Raw genomic sequence first — 18,577 nt, 5'->3', positions numbered from 1 at the left:
ATAGCACACAACAAGTGGAACTAAACTGAACTGTGCTGGACTGATATGTGCAATGCCAAGAATGAATAGAGGCCAGGGTGGGATAAACAAAGACCAGCCACCAGCCAAACACTGGCAGCTCTGTTCTCTCTTTGGTAACAGAGGTTAAAAACCGCCATCATGAGGTGGTGCTGAGTGCTAAGTAATCGCTTGGGCTGGTAAATAAAGTAAATGACTGTAGCGGATGAAGAAATGTTAATTCCTCTCAGTGCAGTTTTGGGGATTATTGTCGAAGTTTATCAAAGTTGCCTCTATTTAAAAAGAAAATCAACTCAACATTAAAACCTACAACATTAATATTTCACCTTTTTATACCCTTCAAGCGCCTTGAAGGGAACGTTACTGTAGCAACAAACACACCTGTCTGCAGCTTGATTAAACAGTAATAATAAAATGTGTCAGTTTACACATCAAGGATGATACGAAGGCTCATTTTAATGTTGTAACACTTAACACCAGCCAAGGCTACAAAACCTGCTCTGCAAAGGCCTGTGTACAAAGCAAGAGTTTACAAAAGCAATACGGCAGGAAAACTACACACATGGCCTCCAGGCACTGCAACATAAACCCAACCGAACTGTAAAGATTAGCGATACAACCACACTGTTGTAAATCTTTGAGATGAGTAGCGCTCGACACCATTAGTCCTCTATTATTTATTGCGTTTCAACACAAACGCCGGGTAATTAAAGCAACATTTTTGAAACTTTTAAATTGTTGTTGTTGCCTCTGTGTCACATTCAACTGTGTGGTTATTTTTGAGTCTGTAATTGATGGTGTTGTATTTGAATTCAATATATTTTAAAGTGTTTCTAATATTTTTTACTCCTCTGTGTATGTAAATAAGGTGAACAAAACATCGGTAAATCTTTTAAATACAATGCAGTTTAATTCAAGACCATCACAACAGACAAACAGACAAAATATGCACACGGGTGTTAGTGTTTTGCAGTAACCGTGCAGCAAAACATTGTTATCTCTAGCCTTTCTGCTATGTAAGCTCACTAAAACAGACATACATAATCTAAATAAACAAATCGACCCGGCGTTAACGATCCACCTTTAAAGCTGTTGTGTCTGCCTCCTACCTCTCTATGACGTAGAAGTTGTCTCCATCGTCTCCCTGGTCGATGACGTGCTCCTGGGGCTGAACCCGTAACTCAAACATGGCATCCAGCACCTCTGAGAACTGCTCCTGGATGGGGGACGAGAGAAAGGACGTCAGACACGAATAAGGAGGAGAAACGAGGAGTAACAGTGGAAATGTTATGAGAGCATATTGCTCATGTGAGTGCTGCTCCTAAAGGGGCACGAGATGACACATAATTATCCCCGCAGAGAAATTGTGTGAGAGTGTAGTTGGGACACACTTTCCTAGAATGGGAAAGTGTGTCCCAACTTTTGACTGGTACTGTATGCCGTTTTTTTCTTTTTCCCCCATGATGGCGAAGTCATGATCCGCCCTACTCTGCCTCTGATCGGCTAGTACTCGTTGCCTTCGATGGTTGGGTTGGTTGGGTTGGTTAGGTTTAGGCATGAGGAGTGAGATTGTTTAGGGTTAGGGTAAGAATATCAGGGTAAGCCAATCAGAGGCAGAGTAGGGCAAGTCATGACTTCGCCATCCTAGGAAAAAAAACAAAATGCGTAGTGTACACAGGGGGAAAGGGGAGAAGGAGAGGGGAGATGTTGTTTTTCATATCATAACACTTTCTCCATGTTTCCACAGGATATGCAATTTCAAGATGGTCTTGCTGCCTCTGGGGTTTGAGTCAATTATAATGACTTAGATTTACCATTGCACATGCCAAGTGCTGCATGGTTCACAATGGGAACAGACATATGTTTTAAAAAATAAAAATGAACTCTAAGCCAAAACAAATGTGGATAAACCAAGCAAAGCAACATCAAACAGACATATGACAGTTGATTTTTGACAACTTGATTTTTGGAAAACAGGCGAGACAATCTATTATTAATCTATTATGTTGTTATACCCAAATATAGGAGCGTACAATCAGAACACAGTATCACGGGCTACTATAACTGCAGTTTTGTAGCCAATAAGACAAGCAGATTAATCTGTCTAGATGTTGTATTGGTTGATGATCCTACAAACACATGCCAAGATGTTTGACAAGCGCACTGAAGCTGTTCTGGATGCTTCACACCTTTCTGCACATGTTGGTTTATCCTTTCATCTGTAACTCATCCATCAGGGTGCAAAATAAAGTTTCTTTTCCACCAGCCAAATGGCAAGTGAATATTCAAATTTCACCAACCACTGGACAGATTACCATTGTTTTTTGGCTGGTGAGTGAAGAAAATCTACCAGCCACTTGCATATTTTACCAGCATTTGGCTGATGGCTGGTGCTAATTTTGTGCCCTGTTAAATATGTGCAGAAATATCTGTGTAGAAATAGTTTAGTGTGTTGCTGTGTGGGTGTGTGTATACGTGTCTTCCTGTTTGTTTTATTTACAGGTTCTAGTGTTTTGAAGATTAGGATGTCTCGGCAGGCCTCCTGCAGTCTGCAGCGCTGCTCATCTGTTTTTGGGTGAACCACTCTGGGCTCCGTGTCATCGTCGTCGTCGTCTGGGTTGAACGCCTCCGCACACACTGGAAGGAAGACATGTAAACACAGGTTACACACAGTGTTAAAACGCCCTGTGTGATTACAATGTAATTAGACAGAGCTATCAATCCAGGTAAGAAAATATTATGTGTGATATGGAGACGTTTAGAGACGCAGTATGACACAAAAAAATAACTACAAATGGAAATGAATGAGTTTTGAATGACAGACTGGCTTCTCCAAAGTTTGGCACTGTTAAAAACTATGTATGTGTAGAGAAAGTAACTGGTCCAGTCTTGATTTTTCCCAGTGCACCTTGTATATTTAAAAGTTGCCTCTGCCTCTACCATAAGGCAGATATCCATCACAGTGATGACAAGTTTAATGTGTGTGAAGATGTGTTTTAATATTAAGAGTGACAGTTTGTAACTTTGTTTTTGGAAGGTGCTACATAAATAAAGTTATTAATATTTAAATCCTATCTTGACGCAATCTGGACACGCGATGCTAAAGGTTTAAAAGTCATGTTTATGTTTTAAACACACACACAAAGAAAGATAAACACACAAAGCAGACCAGCAAAGAAAACACAAACACACATTCAAACTGTGTACAGGGAAAGGCAAGATGTTACACAAGCACGCACACACACACACACACACACACACACACACACACACACACACACACACACACACACACACACACACACACACACACACACACACACACACACACACACACACACACACACACACACACACAAGCAGAGAAGAAGATATTGTATAACACAAAATGAGGCGATGTCCTGCAGGAGAAGGGAACAGAGGACATCATTACTGCAGGACACTGGAGGAGCCCAGAAGTGAGGAAATGACACATGCACAGCGACATGTTTTAGCACACTGGATAACAAACACTGACAAGGTCATTTCAAATTGTCAGTGTGTGTCTGGGTTTCCTCCACTGTAAGGACGCACTCCAACTCTCACATGACATTTACCGCAAAACACATAGGCGTGTGTGTGTGTGTGTGTGTGTGTGAGCGATCAGGAGTGTAACGTCTTATCTCTCAGCATTCATACCAATCATGTTTAAAGCCATGTGACCTCTGGAGTGTGAATGTGTTCACTATTTTAGTTGAGCTCGATCAGGCAGGTAAATACAACGGACCGAGTAAAAAGAAGTCTCAGTGATCTGCCAACCGGAATGTGATGTCATTAATTTGGGGTGAGACACCCAAACTGAAGAGTTTTATGAGTACGAAGACACAGATATTGACATTCGATAGCCAAAAGTTGTAGGCAAACCAGTCTGGACTGCTTGTATTCAGCTCTGTGTTTTGTTTTTTTTCACTAGTATGAACACCATTTAAGATCAGTTAAGGCAGAGAGTACAGGCAGGTCCATCATGCTCAGCATAAGTTTCTGGTATCAGATTTGTTTGTTTTCCCTCATGCTGCCAAAACCTCTATGAACCCCTGGCAAGATGACAAGATGCCAAAACAGCAGCCAATAAACAAGCTGCTTGTGAGTCGTCTATGTGCGTTTTGTTGACAAGCCCTAGTTCACTTGTTACAGGGCGGAGTGATCAAATCGAATGCAAATATGTAATCAAGTCATCATTTCTACCGCGGTTTCAGCCAAAGAAAATAAATTATAGATGTGACGGTGCCTCGGTTTCTCGTGTGAGAAATCAGATTCCTCCTCCCTGAGTGTGGAGTGCATGAGGCCGTCTACTTTCAGACACTATACTGATTTTTCTTCTACATGTCTTAATGAATTTGTCCCATGTTATCTTCTCAAGACCCATCACAGGTTTAGCCCATTACGACATTTGGACAACTCGTCATGTCAATTGGAAAACCACCATCCAGTCTAATGTTGACAACACCTTGAACCCTAATGATTTCAACCGCGAGTCAGGATCTCAACCAGCCCCTGTTTACACCTGCCATTAACATGCGTCTCGGGTGATCCAATCATAATTGGACAGTTTTAAGTACAGCTGTGAATGCACCAGAGACGCGTTGAAGAATGCATTGAGATCCAATCACTCAGACCACATCCTGAGGTGGTCTGCACCACATGTAGCCACATTCATTTAGCAGCGTAAACGCAATGTGTCCTGGGCCACATTGAAGGACCGCCTACTCAACTGACATCTTCTATTTTCCTGCAGACTAGGCTCGGGATATCCACTGCTGCCTCCTGGTCCAAAGCTGTGTTCAACTTTTTTGATAACAGGATAAAGAAATGAAATACTGTAAACTGAAATACAGTTTTTCATGTTTCTCTAACCTGTTTTCCTCTCTCTCTCTCTTTCATATATATTATATATAAATAAAATACATAATGATTTGCTTTAGAAGTCACTGAAGGTTGACAGATCACTGTGCCTCTGATACAAATGGATGCCTCCTTGTATGACTGTTGGAAATTGTTGCAAATGGTGAGTGTAGAGAGAGGCCCCTGCATTACCTCAGAGAAACTGATACCTAAATGCTCAGTTTTTGTTGAGAATACAGTTTTGTCTGTTGATTCAATTATGCTGTATTTTTTGAAGCAGAAGTTATTGAAAGTATTGTATTAAACATTATGTTGTTGACATACAGTATGGAGGAGCAAAAGTTAACCTTACAATGTAATCCCACACCAGTTGAGTCAACACCTCTCTGACAGCGTCAACAACTGTTGTACTGGATTGCAGTACAATGAACACAGGTTTCTATATTTAAAGTAAAGCTTATTATTACATCTTATCCTGCACATTTGACACCAAAAGAAACACCAAAAGAAATTGGCTTGAAAAACAAGGCAGATCACAGAGTTCCTTTACTCTTTATTTAAAATTAAAGGTGATAAAGGTTTGGGTTTTCCTTTAAGCTTTCAGAAGCTTTCTTCCCTTGGGAGAAAATCAAATTTGTGTCCCTGAGAAAACATTACACATATAAAGAATGAAAACAAATTCCAAATGAAAATAACTTTGTATAACTTACAAACTATAAATGGGAATCTTTTTCAACAGTACTGAAAAAGGACCTTTGTAGTAACATCTCTGGGTAACACGATGAGCGTCGCAGTGACACTCTATCTTTGTTGTTATATTAACACCATTTCTCCTCAGGGCTCAGAAAGGATCATTATGTCTAACAACATTACTGCTACAAAAGAAAGTCTGCTTGTACCACACAATTTCACACATTTTCATCTACACAGAAACTTCAAACCACTCTGTTTACTACGTCATAACAACGAGGGACTCTGTATAACCCGTTGTTACAGGAAACAGCACAACAAAGTTGAACAAATGAACACCACATATGCACCTTTATGACACTGTGGTATAGACAGCAGGGTCAACAATGACAGTGGTAAAGATAAACATCAGCTGACACACCCAGAGCCTAATCAAAGTGCAGCGCTCTGTGACGGCTGACGACATTCAATTACTCATATGTAAACACTAGATGGGTACGACGGAGCGTGAGAAAACAAGAGCACTGTACACATAAGACCACAGACACCAACACAGACGCGCTTAACTCAAAACACGCTGCGGTGGCGCTTCTTAATACTGTGTTTTACATGCACGACATACGCAAATACATTCATTATCAAAACACTGCCTGAGCGCTGTTTGACATCAACGACAAGAGAGACGCACACAAATCAGTAAATCTACCACTTGGCCTCAAAAGCTTCTGGCATGCATGACCCACACAATAACGCACACACTAGCTGCGGGTGAGCCACTTAACCAGTGATGTATGTAATGCTGTCCCCGGTGTGAATTACACTTAAGGGACGTGACGTCAAACACATGCATACACACACACACACATACATACATGCTAGTGATCACACACACTCGAACATCTCACCTGACACTCTCCTGTTGAATCTGCTCGGCGGTGGAGCTGTGGAGAGAAAGAGAGAGAGGTGAAATTAACATCATTGTTTTTACATAATGACATTTAATGCAATTTTGTGATTGCTTTGAAATCCTCATTACCATTATCTGCACTGAACAGACGGTGTTCATAACAATAATTGAAGTGAAAGAAAACAGGGGGAGAAAAAAAAAGGGACAAAAAAGGCTGAGAGTCAGAATGACAGCCAGCAAACAGATAAAGGCAACAAGAGGTGAAGAGATAAAAAGTAGGACATGCTGAAAGAGACGTGTAGTAAGACAGAGAGAGACGGAGCGTAACCAGGGAAAAAAAAAAAGACTGAGCTAACAGATGAATTGAGAAAGAGCGTTTCACTATTGCAAAAATATTCTCTTTATACACATGAATGCTACTGTGAACAGCGGCTACAACCTCCATCCAACCTCGTCAGACACACAAACCCACACACACACACACACACAAACCCACACACACACACACACACACAAACCCACACACACACACACACACACACACACACACACACACACACACACCTTCCTTCTAATAAATGCTAATATTTTAATATAACTGCAAATTGTAATCTAATAAAACAAAACATGACCACAGTCAGCGGAAATAATCACACAATTATTGCCTGAAGCCAGACAGATATGAACGGATTAACAAATAACTTAATAAAAGCCCTCATATTTACAAGTAGGATATTTATTAGAAATAATCTATGTGAAAAAGGAAAAGATGAAAGGGTAATGACTGGTATGTTGTCACCAAATCCGTTACACCGTGGCTACATTACAACATGTCCCATTAAATATAATTAATTAGGCTGTCTGAACCAGCAATGCGTTTCTTTCCCCAAATGTTGACAGATGCCCTGTCTTTATTTTTGATGCCTGTGTCAACTATTCCTGGTCTCTATCTTCAGCATAAAGAGATCCACAGTTTGTTTATGTTTTAACTTAACTTATGTTCTACAGTGTAGCCAGCCTCAAGCTGTTGCGATGCACTGTGAGGATGCACAGATGCTGTTGGGACACTGTTAATGTTCCTAAGCCAACAGGATGGTACATTTGATGTCTTTTCTGCTTTAAAATTCATCATTTGAGCACTCAAAACAGCAGGCACCTGCCCTGCTGAAGTGTCTCAACATAGCACCAGGAGAACTGCTGTGTAGCGGGCGTGATCTCTAACTCCCCTAGTAGAGATTTTGAGTATTTTAAATACATTCAAATAAAGGAAAATATCTCTGTAAAAAGCCTGTCTTTACAGAGCCCTGCTCATTCCTGCTGCTGTTCTTTCAGACCCGTCATCTTGGTCAGGACCCTGTAATCAAAAAATAAAATATCCTTCCTTTACAAAAAAAAAAAAAAAAAACATAGCTTATCGCACTGTTAACTTACTCAGAACCTAAACATTGTGCCAATTGTGTTTACATTCACATTAATACTCACATATTATTCAACATACTAATCTATTAAAATGTTGGGCCATGAGAACATCACATGCCTCTTACACTAGGCCAGAAGCGCTCATACGCTGATTAGTAACATGAGATCTAAATATAACAACTGGTGAGAGACGCTTATATCACCCGGGATTGAATAGCATATAGCCTAAATTTATTATCCTATTATGAGAGTAATGTTTCTATAGAAATATCCGGAATAGGCCTGTCACTTTTTATTCTAAATTTGAACTTTCATACGAATGTGGGGAAAATGTAAGAATTGAACTGTAACGACCAGTTCCAATTAAAAATGTGCAGTCTTTTAACGCAACAGACCGTTTGAAGTAGATTTGACCTATCACATGCTCTTTGACCTATCAGTAAACTAAGCTAATGAATAAAAATGGAGGACAATAACAAACAAAGCCGCAATGATCGGATAATCATGACGCCAAAGCATCTCAGAAGTAGTGTGTGGAAGTATTTTGGGGGCTACATCACATCATAGATCAAAAAATTACCAACACAGATGAGGCTGTTTGCCTCACTCTACAACGACAACAAATCTGAGGATTAACCAGCTAGCTTACCACACAAGTGAGGCAGCGTCAAACGAGCGGAGCAGCGTCAACTCTACAATCTCAAGACACACAGTGCACTTGTAGGACACCACAAGGGAAAATATAAAGACTGTAGACTCTGACCAGTAACAGATGGACATCACAGTAAATTACTTTGTTCGAATTTGACTTTTTGAAATAGTGACAGCCTTGATCCAGAATGTTCCACGCATAGATGCAAACAAATGTTTCTTGTTATATGCATTAATATTCTTTAGGTTAGCGGGTAACTAGTCCTATGCTGTTCAAAAGTCTAGTCTCTTTTCTGCTGCTTATCCAGGCTAACGCAGAGCAATCACTTCTATTTGCTTGCTGGTGTTAGACCCTCACTGCAGCTGCCCCACTTGCTGAGCCTCATGAGTACAGGCCATGACTCCTGCCTCTTGCCTGCAAGCTGTCCTCCCAGATCTGGGTTCAGGGAGGGACCAGGGAGGCCCTGAGGCGAGATGACTCTTGCCCATCTTGCCCGATTTATAAAGTTAGTTTGCTAGTGAAATATTGAGGTTGTATGCATGTAAAAGCAAAAGCTGTAAATGCTGTATGTCTAACATCGATTGGAAGTAATTAATAGAAGAGCTTTAATATTTATGTCAGAAATAATTTCACATGCCACCAAACACAGGAAAAACATCCTCCTGGAAATATCTAAACAGCAGCTGTAATTGAGTTTAATTTCTGGTCATGATTTCAGTGCTGTGCACTCGACACCAGGCAGTATTCATCAGAGTAGAGGCTGCCTGGGAGGACACTGCTGGATGTGAATATGCATCAGGGATAATAAAGAGGCAGGTCAAAAGAAAATGAACTGCGTGCATGAGGGAGAAATGAAAGAGCAGTTTATGTACATGTGCGGGTGTGTACTTACAGTATGTACGGTTGTGCATTTGTGTGACTGTTTGTGTCTTTAGGGGCATCCGGACCCTGTGTTTTTACAGTGTGTGTGTGTGTGTGTGTGTGTGTGTGTGTGTGTGTGTTTGTGTGTATCCTTGTGAATGTGTGTAACAGGGTGTTCATTTACGCCCAAAGAGGGTGAGGTCAATGTCCTAAACACCTGCTTTCTAACACTGGGCTGTTACTAGCCAGCATAGACATGGCTCACTGCTGCCACACATATATACACATACACACACATACACAGTGTGTGTCCATTGCTACCTTATTACCATCCTGTCAGAGCCCATTAGATCTAGACTGTGAAGACAGGAGCCTGGGGGAAGCTCACACATACACACCACTTTCCCCAGTCACCTGGGGAGATGGGCTGAGTTTAACACTCTACTCTCCATGGCGATCACTCTTATTATCACTCAACACAGATGAAATCACACGATGGTCTCTGCAACATGGCTACTGCCACACCGACATTTGTAGCATTTGCAAGTGGAAATGTTACAAAAAAGTATCTCTTTCAAGGGAATTTCCTAGAACAGTAAGGTAAATGGTTGAAAGACAGCACATAGGGAAAACTCAGAGTGACCTCTGAATTTCTACTCTTATTTGTATCTAAGTGTTAATTCTCACATACATTCCACACATTCGGAGTCATATGGCTTCAACTTTACCTGCCTGAACTCTCAGTCTGCCTGCCCAAATACAACTACCAAATGAGTTACAACTCAAAAAGTCTTAAACACCAGCTGGACTTGACCTTAGCAGATAATGATTTCCCTGTGGGTTAGGTATATTCTGACAATTACCCAATCAAAGCAAAGCAAAACAATGGCTCTGCGAAACAAGCTCCTAAACAGCAGCCTGTTTGGCTGGCTCTACACAATGCAGTGGCATGTAATGTCTTCTCAGAAGACTGGATGGTGAATCTAACATTGTTAATGTTGGTTGAAACAGGAAACAGGAAGAGGATCCATTCTAATTTTGTCAGCACTGGCTGACAGAAGGGCCCAGTAAATTACAGACAATATTTGACACAAAACCAATATTTGGGACGAAGACAAATAAATGTCTTAAGAGGATGGATACAAGAGACTTTAAATGTATCATAAAAAGCATAATTTAAACATCTTATTTTATTATTATTTTATTTTATTTTTATTTTTATTTTTAACATCACCTACTTAGGGCTGTGTGATATGACCAAAATCTCATATCCTGATATAGGTCATTTTATATCCTGATAACGATACATATCATGATATCGCAGAGTGTAGATGTGGTCTCCAGTACTTCACCTGGTTCATTGTCTCTCCTTTACTCATATTTTTGCAGGGATATTCATTTAATCTTCTAAGCGTATTTTAGAGGATTGCTGAATTAGATATTCAATAGGTAGTGGTTAGCTGCTGAATACAGCATGTTAAGAACCACATACAAGCCATATTATATATGATATTTGTACAGAACGTAGGCTTAAATTAAAAATATATATGCAGAGGTTCATAGTCAATGTAGTGCCATTCACTGCTCATTTTTAACTAGATGGCATAATGCTGGAGGTCACTGATAATTTAGGCATTACATTGAGGAAATGGAGAATTGTGGGTCTTCCCTCTAGTGTGGCTCGGATGTAACATTTGCATGTGGAGGGTTGCACCATGAAACAACAAACCTGTTTCACTGTAACTCAGTAAGTTACAAAAGTAAGTAAGTTACTAAAACTAATTTCAAATTAACACAAGCAGCCATCTCTGGGCATTAAAAAAATCTCAATATTTTCATTTAGACCAGTCTATGCACCTGAATCTGTGTCTATAACTATGCATCTGTGGGTCATGTCTCAGGGTAGGACTTACTTAGTGAATAGCTTTCATTTTTAACCACTCAATTGATTTTTTTAGGATGGAAAGCAATCTCCAAAACATGTTTGGTTGCCTGCCAACAAGACTGGCAGACAACCCTACCAGCTATAGCCAAAATGGAGCAGGAAATGAGCAACTGAGTCAATTCTTTGACCTGTCATGGTCTCCCTTTATTTCTTTCTTTTACTTAAACCCCATCCAAGTACTTATAGGGTATAGCCAGTACTGTGGAAATATGATTACAATGCCACTGCTCTTTAAACTATCAAAATATTATTTTTGCTCATAGCAAAGACAGTAAAACACATGATGGACTTGGATAACATCACAGGCCACTAAAACATAAAAAAACACATGTTTATATTTAATCCAACATCAGCTGTTGTTGTTGTTTCATAGGAATTCTGTGTAAGTAAGTATTAGAGATACTCTCCCATGACTTCAATGCTATTCTCAGTTCCTCCACCGTCTGTCATTTATTGTATACCTCGCCCCCTCAGCTGTCTCAAAGGAACAGACCTTCCTCCCCCGTATTGCTCCCAAAGCTTCATGACTCCTCTCCCTCCCTTCATCCTCTCTATTGCATCTGAGTCTGGCTTCTTACTTTCTCTCTTTAACTTCAAGACATCAGACCTCAGTCCTTTGGAGTTGGCTATCGGGAGTCAAAAGCTGACAGATACAAAACGGAGACTGAGGTGTATTACCTGATACTATTTTGAATGTATCAGTTCAGTGTCAATATAGTATTCGATGTCTTAGCCACTTTAAAAAGTCTGCATCCAAATAGCAGTAGTTAGTAGCCTTGTATTAAGGTTGTTAACACTACTAAACACTTCAGGAGACAACTACCATCATGCATACACTGAAATGCTACTCATACTGGATTTTCTTGGGTTTGTCTACTTACGTAAGGATGTAAGAAATATGTAATGCCAACATGAATGAACAACCATGTCAACGCAGTGACTAGAATCACAATTACAGAAACAGCTCTGCTTTTATATCTAACCATGACAGTTTGTCTTTGAATGAAGACTGAGCTGAGGCTTCTTCCCAAATAGTAACCAAATCAGCTATTTTTATAGAGCTTTCCCTTCCATCTGTCCTGTTGTAATCTATTCTAAAAACAATGACTTATTGAAAGATATAAAAATACATTTATTAATCTTATACCAATGCACAGTTTGTGATAAGTTAAACATGTAACACCACCGAGGTGCTTTAAAGAGGTAAATTCCTAGAAATCATGGTAGCACCTGGAAATATAGTGAGAATTATCATTCTGGTGACCTTGTTTTTATTATTCATTTCACTCACTTATTCCACTTTTTTTTTTATGTTTCCTTCAATACAGTCTCCCTCCCCTCCAAAACTATTATCAGCAACATAACCACCTACCGAGAGGACACATTCCAAACTGCTTAAAATGATTTGTTTTGATCCAAGCCAAACCCATGAACAGGTCAGATCCCTGCAGGTACCGCAGCACGTAGGCACAAAGACCGACAAAATCACACACACACACATAAAATTGAAGATTTACACATAGACCCAAACAAAGCGGGTCATGCATGAAACACTGACTAGTTGTGTTTCAGTGAAAATGTATAAAATCACTCATCTTTCTACTATTTGTTATACTGGCTTATAGTCTATATTTTGCTCTGTATGGATGCTTTTACATCTTTGTTGTTTTGTTTTATTTATGTATTTATTAATTATAAAGACAGTTAGGATAGTGAGACAGGAAACAAGGGAAGAGAGAGGGGTGTGGCATGTAAAAACGGTCCCCCTGCCAGGAATTGAACCGTGGACACTGCAGTTATATTGTATGCGACTAGACCATCAGGCCACCAGGGCGCCCCATTGTATACATAACTTATATATTATAGTTATGTTGTTATGTACTCTACATTGTATTTCAAGTTAATGGCGGTTGTGGGGTTATTCTTGTTTTGGTTCCATGCTTTTGCTGTTTAGGCTCAAGGTTTAAGTTACTTTACAAATTGCAGCTCTCAAACTTTACCGAAGCAACAACAGGTGAGTCACCTGAACACATTAGCTCCATGTTTGTGGGGAAATAAGCATGAGCCGCAGGCAAAAGTCAAGAAAACAGAATAAACACCAGTGTGTATAATAAATTTACTTGTGTGTGTTGCTTTTTGGGGGGTAAACTAGTGTGATCAGCACATGCAAAATGTATCATGTATTGTCTCCATCAGTCACATAAAATGCAGCCAATAGTAGGTGGACATAATAAAAAATGTGTGTGTGCACGTGCTTTTGTGTGTTTCGATGTGTGGGTGCATAAGTCTGAGTGTGCAAAGTGTGAAGTGCTCTCCCTACAGTCATGTGGCTGGGTGGTGGTGGTGGTGATGGTGATGGTGGCTGTATCAAGTGTACGCCTGAAGTTGCCTTGGCAACCTAAAACAAAGAGGATCTCATCACCATAACAACACTACCCCCTTCACCCTCCACCCCTCCCCCCGTCATCCACCTCCCTTCTCCTCTATCCAGCTTGTAACAAGTGGTAGACCATCCCTCCTTCCCCCCCTCCCTCCTCCTCCTCTCTCACATTCTCTTTCTATCTCTCTCCATCCTTCCCTATACACCCACTCACTGCCATAACAGCATTAACAGATGGAGAGAAGAGAGATACAGGGGGAGAGAAAAGGAGAGAGGGTAGGACAGAGGGAGAACCAGAGGGGGAGAAACAAAAGGACAAGCCAGAAGGGGCGACAGAGTGAGATCTCTGGCAATGTGAAAAAAAAGAAATATACAGAGACAGTGAGAGGAAAAAGACATGATAGCAAATGCCAGTATGATGGCAGGGATGAGGAGTAAGCTACTGCTGATATAGAAAAAGAAAGGAGAGATAAAGAAAAAGGGGACAGTTGGAAAGAAAGCAAAATGGCTACAGATGTGTATATATACAGAGAGAGAAACAGACACTGGATAAGAGGATGACTATAGCATATCATAACTAGTGATTCAGGAAAAAAAAAAGGTAAAGAAACAAACACAAAGAGAGAGAGATAATCACTGAGGCAGAGAGAGTGAGAGACCCCATTGAGTGAATAAGTGAATAAGAAAAAAAAGGGAGCAATTCATCCGTCCCTGCCTGGTGTTTTAGATTGATTTCCCTTACAGTCATTCTCAGTGTGTGCTTGTCCGTCTGTGCGGCCTGTCGATACATCGGGGCCAGTTAGCTGGAGGGGAGACCGAAGCATGAATGTGGCCACCCCGCCTCATACACTTCAAATTTCAATATTTTACATTTTGCTATTTTTACTTTAACAAAATGGCTACAGAGTGGTTAGACTGGTAAGATGGATGAGACAGAGTGGAACAGATGAATAGAAACACATGACAAAAAGACAGATCTGGCGCCACAGTTAGCGAGGATTAAATGAACCCTAACCTAAACTGCGGAAGCGACTGCCGGCTGTCAAGTGGGATAGCTAAAGGAAAATAGGTGACATAAATTAAGTTTGGACAGGTCTGTTATTTGTCTGCCCACCTGTTGCTGCTCACACCTCCCTGGTTTCCCTCTAACCACTCTGCTTCCTGGAATAGAAAGCAGTGAAACGCAGGAAAATTTTGGCTTTTAAAAAAGGACAAGTCTGTCCATTACATTAGCCACTTTGGCAGCGGGTCAACCACCATTTGGAGCCTATTCGACAGAATGAATTTGGCAGAATATATAGTGACAGGGGCTGGATCATGTTTGGGGATGGGTGCGCTGCTGGCAGCTTCCTCAGCCCATCTCTGAAAATAGTAATGTAGACTATGAATGGCGCCTGGATATTCATTTGTTGCATTAAAATGTGGAAGATTTAGCACTTTGACGTCCTGATTCTTAAATTTCAATACACGCACGGATTGTCTTGTTAGAATAATTGATTTTAGACACCAAATATTAAATAAACACAAGCTTTGTGAGGAGTGGAGGCACAAATTCATCACTTCAGCACCTGACTCAGGGAAACTCTGTCACCTAAATGGCCAATTTGTGTCCATTTTGAACGTGAGGGGACAGTTCAGGTCATTTATTGTTCTTTCATATTTCCATGATTCTCAGTCACGTCCAGGGCACGGTGGTAACTTTTATTTACTGTAGATTTAATTTATTTCTTACATTTTATACATGCTTGTTAGTTCATTTTTATCAATGCAAAGCTTTGCTTGGTCGCCTCCATTTCATATCATTAGAATGAATGAATACTTGAGGAGTTTTGTGGCTGCTGGTGAGATGAAGCGAGCAATTTACAGACCTTCTCTTGTTCACATGTGGCATGTGGCTTCTTGACATTTTAAAGACTAAATGATTAATCAAGTTACAGTAACACTCTCGGTAGTTTCTCTACCTTCCTCCAACTCTTCCCCTTTCTCTCCCCTCATCTATCCATTTTTCTTGCATTTCTCTTCTTCAACAGCCCCAACCATTTGTTCCTCTTCTATCCTCCCACTCTCTCCTTTTCTTCCCCCCCCTTTCCTAACAGCCTCTCTCTTCTCCGCATGTGCCTCTTTCCCACTCTCCCTCTCTCCCTCTCCACCTCTCAAGGCCTGATTGATAACAGCAGGGTCAGATGTGGAGCAGGGAGCTTCCCTCACGTGTTTCCTCTCCTCCAAAGCTAGAAGCCTCGGACGTCACTGTCAGCCTCTGCTGGCACGCACTCACGCGAAATATATGCACATACACACACACACACAGCAGCTTCATCATGCACTCGGGCTCACAGTAAGGCACGCAGAAAACATATACATGCAGTATAAGATATACGCACGTGAAACATTATACAGACACACACACACAGCAGGTGGAAGAGACACAACAATTGGAAATGTCGATAGCAGACTCAATAGAGCACATCATCAGCTCCCGTCTCCTACTGCACACCCACGTATACATAGAAATCCCTCCAGAATCATGCCTTCAAAATGCACACGTGCAGCCTCTTTGAACAGAAGAGGGAGGATTTTGTGACAGTGTTTTCTACAGTGGCTGACTGTGAAGTGAACATGATGAAAAAAAAAAAAAAAAAAAAAAAGATAATTGACGTTTTCCCCTCAAAACAGCATACAGATGATTTTTGAAATTAGGGTTTCAATCATTCTTAAATTGTGGCATCACTTTATGACCCTCTACAAGAGCCTGCATTGCCAACAATCTGATCAATACCTTAGCTTTCCCCAACTCTGAGCCACTGTTTTTCATTATGATCTGTTATCAATTTATATGACTCCTCCATTTTTCCTTATGCCCTCTTTCATTTCTCCCCAAGACTCATACAGAGAGGAACTAACATAAATCATATCCCTGCATGTTCTCCTCCCCAGAGAAGATATATGTAGTCTGGCTCTATATGTCAGCAGTCAATGTGCGCTGAAGTGCTGACCTCTGCAGCGCTAACTCCAGGCTCTACAGCTTACACTACAATACCAAGTTAATGTGGAAATCTAATCAAAAAACACATACTGTCTGCACTACAGAACTTATGTAAATGTGCACACAATTGCACACGCAGGCTGCCAACTTACAGTGTATGTAGAGAGACACATAATAAAAAAAAAACAGAGGCACAGACAGCAGAGGAGGACACAAATACACAAGTGTATGAGCACACACACAGCCTGATGACTAAGCACACATCACCATCACCACAATCTAGTAGTGCTTCTTTGAGATAGACTGTCCATCCTAAAGCATCCTAAAGCAGAGGTGACATGTTTTTTTTTTTAAAGGAATTTGAGGATGAGCGATATTGACAAAATTAGTGTGGTAAAAACTATCACAGTATTCAACCAATAGCGACATATACTGCTGAAGAAAATACAACTTTTGGAATAAACAGAATATCCTAGTATGTAGCAGAAACCTGTGCATATTCTGAAAAATTATCCAATGTCCAATTATATAATAAATGCATCACATGGCAGCAAATCACCCTGACATATCAGTTCTGTAGAATTGGTTTAACTTCTCCCTACGGTCATTACTGACTGAGGTCAACAAGTTAACTAGTACTGCACATATTTTGAGTGCTATGATGAAGCTGGTATCCAGAGAGAGAAAGCAGACAGTAGATAATAAACCTGGTGACAGGTATCAGGACTGCTGATGTATCATGTCTGCTGGCTGTGGTGCGTCACACCGGAGTCAAATTATGAGTGTCAAACAACATGTCAATTATTGCCTCCGGCAAATTTAGGCCTTACCGAATGGATTGAGCAGCATACGCTAAAAAACACTGAATATTTCAGCAGTATTTTTGAATATCATCAATGGGATGTTGTTTTGCGGGGGAATTCGCCTTTGTCATAATCACATGACATTAATGTGGGTTATTAGTACTGGCTGTTTCACACCAGCAGCTGTTTGTATCACATGAGAGTCAGCTGGGAAAATAGATGATATATCATTGGAGTAGACTCAGGGTGCAAAATTAACTTTTTTGTCCACCGGCCAAATGGCTAGTGAAATGTTCAAATTTTACCAGCCACTCAAAAGATCACCGTTGTTTTTTTTTTTTTGGCTGGTGAGTGAAGCAAATCTACCAGCCACCTGCATATTTCACCAGCATTTGGCTGGTGGCTGGTGCTAATTCTGTGCCCTGAGTAGATTTAAGAAATACTACATGGTAATGTGGGTGGCAGTAGGATAGAGGTTATGGAGGGCAAGCTTCTGGTCCTTTTTTTCCCCCGCACCAGTTCCTAAAATCCTAGAACAGGTAGAGAAAATTATGGCAACTACCTCTAAGTAGGCCTGAGCTAAACACTAAGCTCAGTGGAGCTGCTTGAGGGACTGTGGTATTACTGAGTATTTCAAATGTTGTAGAGCTCAGCACCAGCTGCTCAGTGCAGCTATTTTACAACTCATTTTACAACGGAACTGGTTGTGTCAAGTACAAGAACAGATTTCCATGTCATTAGTTTATTCTAGGAATGTCAGTTTCAGTTAATTTTGCTTTTGGTAGGCCGACACCCATCCTTCTTCTCCTAAAAGTGTTTTTCAATGTGTAGCTCTGGGTGGCATAATGTAGTCAGGCTCGAGGTACCGAACTAGCCCTTTCAATCCTTCATCCTCTACGACACTGATTGGCAGCATATCTGTCTCAATCATTCAGCACACCAACTGGGTGATGGCCTTGGACTGGCGCGCATCACATTTTCTCCCCCCAGCTAGCAGGGATGTGATCTTTGGTTGCGACTGTGAGCCATCCTCGGACA

General features: G+C 40.7%; 1 protein-coding gene across 2 annotated transcripts in view; it reads right to left on the bottom strand.

The window, feature by feature from the left end:
- prkar2aa (protein kinase, cAMP-dependent, regulatory, type II, alpha A) overlaps positions 1-18,577 on the bottom strand; it is a 45,375-nt gene that overhangs the window by 7,430 nt on the left and 19,368 nt on the right. For both annotated transcript variants that reach the window (XM_042409485.1, XM_042409486.1), the window contains exons 3-5: positions 6,495-6,530; positions 2,519-2,655; positions 1,128-1,234 (exon numbers count right to left, since the gene is read on the bottom strand). In XM_042409485.1, the coding sequence (XP_042265419.1) occupies positions 1,128-1,234; positions 2,519-2,655; positions 6,495-6,530 (280 nt within the window). The remainder of the gene's footprint in view (positions 1-1,127; positions 1,235-2,518; positions 2,656-6,494; positions 6,531-18,577) is intronic.

This window comes from Thunnus maccoyii, chromosome 4, assembly GCF_910596095.1.
Source record: "Thunnus maccoyii chromosome 4, fThuMac1.1, whole genome shotgun sequence".
Classification (NCBI taxonomy): domain Eukaryota; kingdom Metazoa; phylum Chordata; class Actinopteri; order Scombriformes; family Scombridae; genus Thunnus; species Thunnus maccoyii.
Note: the sequence above shows the minus strand (reverse complement) of the source record. Positions and strands in the feature narration are given on the sequence as shown.